Consider the following 7,913-nt stretch of genomic DNA (forward strand, 5'->3'; position numbering starts at 1 on the left):
AATATTTTAACAGTAATATAATGACGTCAATAAAATAATTATTTAATAATATATAATGTAATTCAAGTAGTTATAATCATATAGTCAATGTTTGTGATAAACAAAATATTGTAATGTTTACATACAGTACACAATGTGTCATTACTACCGTTGCTTAAGCCCATTAGACAGTACTGACACATGGCATGAGCAGCATTATTGATTAAGCTGATCAGTGATAAGTGACCGTCTTTATAGAGCAACAATAAAAGATCTGCACGGGGACAGATAAACATTGGGCACGTGAATATAACGGACTCCTTAAGACCATTTTAATGTCTTAGATACACTTCCTGTCTGTTGTGTTTTGTCGGTGTGTATATAAACAACATGTTTGTGGGTGTTGGACTTTGTAACTCATTGCTCCCCCCTGTGCTCCTGTAAAGCTCCTCCCTCTGGACAGAACAAGGAAGTCCCTCCCATTCAGTCTCCCAGGTGTTTTCAGAGAAAACGAAACTGTTGTCTGCTCTTTTCCGTCAGTGTGAGAGAGGCTGTCAGTAAAATGGCTGAGCAGCAGCAGCAGCAGCAGGGGTTGTTGCTGGACAGAGATCAGTTGTGTTGTTCAATCTGTCTGGACCTCCTCAACCAGCCAGTCACTCTTCAGTGTGGACACAGTTACTGTAGAGACTGTATAGAGAGCTGCTGGGACAAGGATGAAGAGAAGGGAGTGTACAGCTGTCCTCAGTGCAGACAGACCTTCAGTCCGAGGCCTGCCCTTGTGAAGAACACCATGCTGGCTCAGGTGAGACTGACAGGAAGAGAAAAGTCATTTATAAGAGGCAGCTGTGGCAGTTATTGTGCTGCTGGCAAAAGAAATACTCGTGGTCACATTTTAGTAGTTTGTAGCTTCAATCCATTGAAATGTAATATTATTATTGAGGTGTTGGACTAGCCTTTGGTTCTGTTACCCCAGGAGGACAATCCCAAATGAGGTTCTAGATCCTTGGGCTATTCTGTTGATTTCATTCCTATCTCAACTAATTTTTACATATATTTTGAATATATGGTGGCCCAGTGGTTAGCACTGTTGCATCACAACAAGAAGGTCCTGGGTTCGAACCCCAGGCCTTCTCAGGTCCTCTCTGTGTGGACTTTGCATGTTCTCCCCATGCCTGTGTGGGTTTCCTCTGGGTGCTCCGGTTTCCTCCCACCATCAAAAAGACATGCGTGTTAGGGTTCGTAGTCCTGTCTGTGCCCCTGAGCAAGGCGATGGAAAGAAGAACTGGAGTCGTCCACTGCTCCTATACAATAGGATGGGTTAAATGCAGACAACACATTCATTGTGAGAATACAATTCGTTGTAAGAATACAATGTCAAATAAAGTGGCTTTCATTTTGTTATTTTCATATATGTTCTCCACACTATTTTACTCCCATTCTTATATTACTGTTTTCCCATATCTTATTTATTACTGACATGTTTCTCTGTTTTGTTCCTCACTTCATTCTAACTTAACAACATCAACATTGTAGTAATGTTGATTTTCTTTCTTATCATTATTATCACCATAAGTAGTGATCGTAGCAGTAGTACATTTTATCATGACCACAGCAGATAATTCCTTTAAGACAGGATTTTAATATTTCAGATTGTGGAGAATCTGAAGACAACAGGGAACCAGCAGGCCTCTCCCTCTGCAGATGTGTCCTATGCTGGCCCCACAGATGTGGCCTGTGATTTCTGCACAGGGACTCGACCTCACAAAGCCCTTATGACCTGTTCAGCGTGCCTGGCCTCCTACTGCTCCACTCACCTCCAGCCTCACTACACTGTTCCTGTGCTGAAGAAGCACAAGCTGGTCTCTGCCACGGCCCGACTGCAGGAGAAGATGTGCTCCAGTCATGACAAGCTGATGGAGGTGTACTGTCGTACAGACCAGCAGTGTATCTGCTATCTGTGCATCATGGATGAACATAAGGGCCACGATACAGTGTCGGCTGCAGCAGAAAGGGCTGAGATACAGGTAGGACCACCACAACTTGTTTATCACCAACAAACAAGAGGCAGTCCTGTGAGGTTACATGCAGAATAGGTTTGGTTTGTATATGGAAAACCTTCAGTTTCTCAACACAGAATATTCAGCACATCTAAAAGCCGAGACTCCCTGTGTTACCTTAAAAACTGCTGACCGACACCGAAATGCTTCCCTCTTTATTCTCCCTTTGCCCAGCTGCAATGTTTTGGTATGTTTTCTTCCAGAAACGGCTGGATGTTCGTCGCCAGAAAGCCCAGCAGAGAGTCCAGGAGAGAGAGAAGGAGATTAAGAAGCTGAGACAGGCTGTGGAGGATCTGAAGGTGAAGAAAATGGACTAAAGTGTGTGCTGTTGTTTGTCTGGTAAAGTGACAAATGAGCATGTTGGCCTCTCTCCTAGCGAGGGTTGGCAGAGATGATGGATCAGATATATTCTGTTGGCTGAGGAGAGTCCCACCTTGAACTAAATGTTTGCACAAGGTGGTTTTTTTTTTGTTAAAAACTTTATTTTCCATTTTCAAGTTTTTTTGGAACAGGTATACAAGACACACGAACAACAACAACAAAAAAGAAATGTGTAGGAACCCCCCCCCTCCCCCCAAGGCTCAAAAAAAGAAAAGAAAAGAAACAAAAGGACTATGCACTACTAAAAACGATGGAGCTTTATTCCACTTCCGGTTAAATAGGATCAGTCTGCGTGCTAGTAATGAGGCAAAGTTGCCACCTTACAGTTAGGGGGCGGTATGCCAAAGATGGCTGTGTGAAAGTCAGGGGTTATGGTCTGTTTACAGATATGTGAGAATACATTGAATATCTGTCCCCAATAACTGTTGAGGGAGGGGCCATGCCCAGGACATGTGTCCCACCGAGGCTGGACTATGGCTGCACCTCGGACAGCCAGGGTGTGTGGTGGGAAAGATTCTGGCAAGCTTGTCCCCCGAGTAGTGAAGACGGTGAAGCACCTTAAACTGAATGAAGCCATGTGGTATACACAATGAGGACGTATGTATACGAGTGAAGCTGTCCCGCCATGCCTCCTCAGAAAGCTCTACACCCAGCTCTCTCCCCCATGCAGTCTTTGTTTTGTCCCAGGATATCTGTTTCAATCCCTGGATCAGTGTGTAAATTATAGAGACCCGTTTTCCCCCAAAGGGAACCATCTCTAGAATAACATCTAATTGGCTCCTGGGTGGCAGATACGGAAATGAGGGGAACACTTTCTTGGCAAAACTACGGATTTGAAGGTGTCTAATAAAATGGGATGTGGGTATGTTATGGTCTTTGGTAAGTGTTTCAAATGAGGTGAATGTTCCGTCTTTAAATACATCCCAGAAAAACACCAGTCCATGTCTGTGCCAATGCTGAAATGCCTTATCTAACACACATGACGAGAAGAACTGATTATTTGCTGCTGGCAAAAGACCGCTGGCAGGCTTTAATCCAAGATGCCTCCTAAACTGGAGCCCTATCCTAAGTGAAGCTCTAACCACCGGGTTTGTTATTTGTATGTTAGGATTATGTGGTAGTGGAGAGGTGAATACCGCTAAAGGATTGGATAAGAGCTCCATGTGAACCCAATCTGTGCCCTGTTGATTCTCATATGTAAATGCCCAATGGGAAAGTTTTACAATGTTCGCAGCCCAGTAGTTGCACAAGGTGTTTTGCCACATGTTTTATCTTTCACCCTATCTCACCCTTTTGGTTTTATTGTCTTATTTTCAGCGGTTGAGTTTATTTGCTAAGGGATTTGTAACTATCTATTTAAATAAAGTGTGATACTAACACAGCTTAAAATGCATCAGAGGTGGAAGAAAGGACTGGAATAGAAGTTCATATTAGTCACATGTACATTCAGGATCCATCTGGTCCTTCTTCTTAAATGAAATGCAGCTTCTTTACCAGGCAGGTGTTTGTATCTTTCTACTGACAGAGCTCTGCACAGACCGCAGTGGAGGACAGTGAGAGGATCTTCACTGAGCTGATGGCCTCCATTGAGAGGAGGCGCAGCGAGGTGAAGGAGCTCATCAGAGCCCAGGAGAAGACTGCAGTCAGTCAGATTGAAGAGCTTCTCCTGCAGCTGCAGGAGGAGATGGAAGAGTGGAGGAGGAGCGATTCTGAGCTGGAGCAGCTGTCACACACTGACGACCACATCCATTTCCTTCAGGTGCTGTTTACTCCCCAGATTAATTATGACTTGTGGTGTTAAAATATTAGCAGTTGTTAGTAATTAGTAGTAGTATTGAGTAGAAGCAGAATACTTCACAACTGCTATGGTAAACATTGATTGACATGCTACAGTACCAGACGAGAGAAAAAAGATACATGTATTTATGTTAACATTAGTTTCCTGGAATATTAAATTATCTTTCCCTCACACACACACACACACACACACACACACACACACACACACACACACACACACACACAGAGTTAGTTTAGAGACCAGCATTTATTCTGACAGGCTGTTACGTGACGAAGACTATCGGACATTCCCACACGTCACGTGTGGTGTCGGGCTTCACATAGGCTCACATTTAAAATGATATTCGGGGCGACGCTCAAAACGTTGGGGCTGAAGCCCCGGCAAGATGACCTGGCGACGCCGATGGTTGTGTGGGACTTTTATCTTTCATGAAATAATAGTGATTCTTGGTACAAACGTAACTCTTCTTCTGTTTCTGGTTGTTCTGTGGAGAGTTTCAGGAAAGATGGGGAAGGATTTGTAGTAAAGGTGATGAGCCACAATCTGTACTTGGTGTCCTAGTCAGCTCACTGACCCACACAGCCAGATGGAGAGGGTTTAGTGAGAGACGTGTTTGATGAGACGTCCTGTGTTGGAGACACACAATTTAACTACATCCTCTTTCTCTGTCTCTCTTCCTCTGTCTCTCTTCCTCTTTCTCTGTCTCTCTTCCTCTGTCTCTCTTCCTTTGTCTCTCTTTCTCTTTCTCTGTCTCTCTTCCTCTGTCTCTCTTCCTCTTTCTCTCTTCCTCTGTCTCTCCTCCTCTGTCTCTCTTCCTCTTCCTCTGTCTGTCTTCCTCTGTCTCTCTTTCTCTCACTCCAGAAATTCAAGTCTCTCTCCCTCCCGGCTGGTTCTCTGGACTCACCGAGCATTGTTGTGCGTCCTCTGCGTTACTTCAGAGATGTGACTGATGCTGTGTCTGTCCTCAGAGACAAACTAGACCACATCATGACACACACATGGCCCAGGATTTCATCTGCAGGTAGCTGAAAGGAATATGGAGTATAGAGAAAAACACACACCAACACACAGAAAAACCTCCCTGTACACTTGCGGTCTCATCTAGTTTATAAACGTGTTGTATTTGTTGTGCTTTTCGTTGCAGCGTCTGCTGTAGATGTCTTACTGCCACCAGAACCAGAGACCAGAGAAGACTGTTTACTGTGTAAGCAAAACACTGCAACACACAAATACAACAATTATTAAGTAAATGACAGCAGGTTGACATTAATACTTCTGTTCTTTCAGATTGTCGTCCTCTCACGCTGGATGTGAACTCTGCCCATCAACGTCTCTCCCTGTCAGAGGACAACAGGAAGGTGACGTGGACACCACGAGACTTGAATTATCCTCCTCATTCAGACAGGTTTACTGACCGTTACCAAGTGCTGTGCAAGGAGGGCTTATCTGGACGCTGTTATTGGGAGGTGACATTAAGTGGTGGTGTTGGTATAGCAGTGTCATACAAAGACATCAAGAGATCATCACGTGGCTCAAGATTTGGTTATAATGACAAGTCCTGGAGGTTAAACTGCTCTGGGGGTCATTACTGGTTCATACACAATAGTGTAGTAACAGAGGTGTCAGGTCCTTCCTCCTCCAGAGTAGGAGTGTTCCTGGACCACAAGGCAGGTGTTTTGTCTTTCTACAGCGTCTCTGACACAACCACCCTCCTCCACAAAGTCAACACCACTTTCACTCAGCCTCTCTATCCTGGACTTGGACTGTGGTGGGGTGAAGAATCGGTTGCAGAGGTGATGAAGGTCTGGTAGGGAAGATCTCGGTTACGTGTCAGGATTTGTTCTGCGTTTGAAATATATGATTGGGAATAGTTGACGAGTGGAAAGGGCAGAGCTGTCCTCAGAGGAAGACGTGTTTGGTGAACGGGTTTCTTTCACCACTTTCATTTCTTTGTGTGGTTTTCAAAAGAGTCTCAGTTCTTATCCAGGGGGACCAAACGGGCGCTAAAAAGCAGCAGCTGATGGATGTGGTTTGATCAAAGTGAGAGTGAAGGAAGGTTAATTCAGCCCCACACACACAGACTGATAAATAAAGGCAGTTTTAAAGCTTTTTGTAGTCTTAGTAAAGATGCTGGTTGTTATGGAAGAGCGAGGCGAAGGAAATCAAACTAGTGATGATGGATATTGTAACTTCTTCATCCTGCAGCACATTGTGTAGTCAGGATGCTGTTTTCTTTTCATACTTGTCAGATAACAGTGTGAAAATCACAACGTGTGAAAGGAGTACACGTTAAATGGATGCTGTTTAGCGACTCACAGCTTGTTTGTTGTTGCTCAGATCAGCAGAATGTGTTTCAGACAGACAGGGAGGTAAAAACATGGTGTGTAAACATCCAGATGGAAGATTGTTTGTGGCTGATGTTTAATAGATAGACGCTGAATGATAACATCCACATCAGAACAGCACAAACCTCGATGGATCAGATGAGGTGTTACAAGACTTCACCCTGCTATTAGTTTACCCCTTCTCTCTCTTCCTCTCTGGAATCCCCTTTAGCTTCACATGTAGAATTTACTGGACTCACCTTATGATTGTGTGTTGTAGAGAAATGTTTATCATATGTGCGACTTTAAGAATATACGAGTCAGCTTCCTGTTTATTGATGGTTTCTGTGTGGTGTTAAATAAAGTGGTGTTTTGTTCCTGATAACCTGTAAATAAAAGCTATGTTTTATTACGTGTGTGTGTGTCTGTGTGACAGAGAGAGAGACAGAAGTGGTTGTGTCTCACCTGTGTGCATCCATGTACATGTTGTGCAGGTGAACATGTGTGTAGGTTTGTATTAGTGGCTTCACTCATGTGTTAATATGTCCCAATAACAGCAGCACGTCTGCCATGTTTCCAGTACTGTGGACTGTACTTCCTTATTAAATGTACTTTAATTTCATGTGCTCACACCAGTAAAGACGCTGAATTAGAAAAGTCCCATTTGTGTTTTGTTGTTGTTGTTGTTGTTTTGTCAAGTATGTGTGTATAAACAACACTTGTGTTGGTGATGGACTTTTTAACTCTGTCCCCTGCATGGATGTAATAGAGTAGAACTGGATACCGGGTCTAGAAATGGCGCCTGTTCACTCCTATGATATTTTTTATTTATTTATTGAAAGTGGTTATGTATCCCCATAACCACTACAGTATCATATGATATTCTCCATATTGAAAAGAAAAAACTAATATTTTAATAAATCTGCTATACTAATGTAGCAGGTACAAATGTTGACTGCACCTTTAAGACACATGAACGCGCACGAAGAAACGAAAGGCGCGAGAGAGGGAGAGCACGAGCAGCGTGGACGGAGCGCTCGTGGCGGATGAGCTCTACTGCTGTGCAGAACGGATTCATGTTAAAACCTTATCAAGTGCTCATAGGCGGTGACGCTTTGGACACCAGTAACGTGATGACGTAGGTGGTTTCGTTTGCTTTGCTAGTGCGAGCGCGAGTATCGCATTGAAATACTGTTAACTTTTGCTATTAGCTGGAGCTGCGTGGCGACGCACGGATAGGCTGGACACGGAGGAAGACGCTGTATGAGCATCCAAGTGTTAGTCTGGTGCATAGATGTCGTCTAGGTCGCTAAAAGTGATCCGTTAACTTTTGGAGAGTTTTGTTTTGGAAGAGCAAGCCTGCACGTCGTC

General features: G+C 43.9%; 1 protein-coding gene across 1 annotated transcript; it reads left to right on the top strand.

The window, feature by feature from the left end:
- Window positions 1-528: 528 nt before the first annotated feature.
- Window positions 529-7,197, top strand: LOC130133022 (tripartite motif-containing protein 16-like). Its single transcript, XM_056301906.1, has 7 exons — window positions 529-781; window positions 1,629-2,003; window positions 2,240-2,335; window positions 3,943-4,176; window positions 5,080-5,239; window positions 5,363-5,422; window positions 5,506-7,197. Exons 1-7 carry the CDS (start codon window positions 542-544, stop codon window positions 6,027-6,029), a joined length of 1,689 nt encoding a protein of 562 aa, XP_056157881.1. The 5' UTR covers window positions 529-541; the 3' UTR covers window positions 6,030-7,197.
- The last annotated feature ends 716 nt before the right edge of the window (window positions 7,198-7,913 follow it).

Source organism: Lampris incognitus, unplaced genomic scaffold (assembly GCF_029633865.1).
Source record: "Lampris incognitus isolate fLamInc1 unplaced genomic scaffold, fLamInc1.hap2 scaffold_214, whole genome shotgun sequence".
NCBI lineage: Eukaryota > Metazoa > Chordata > Actinopteri > Lampriformes > Lampridae > Lampris > Lampris incognitus.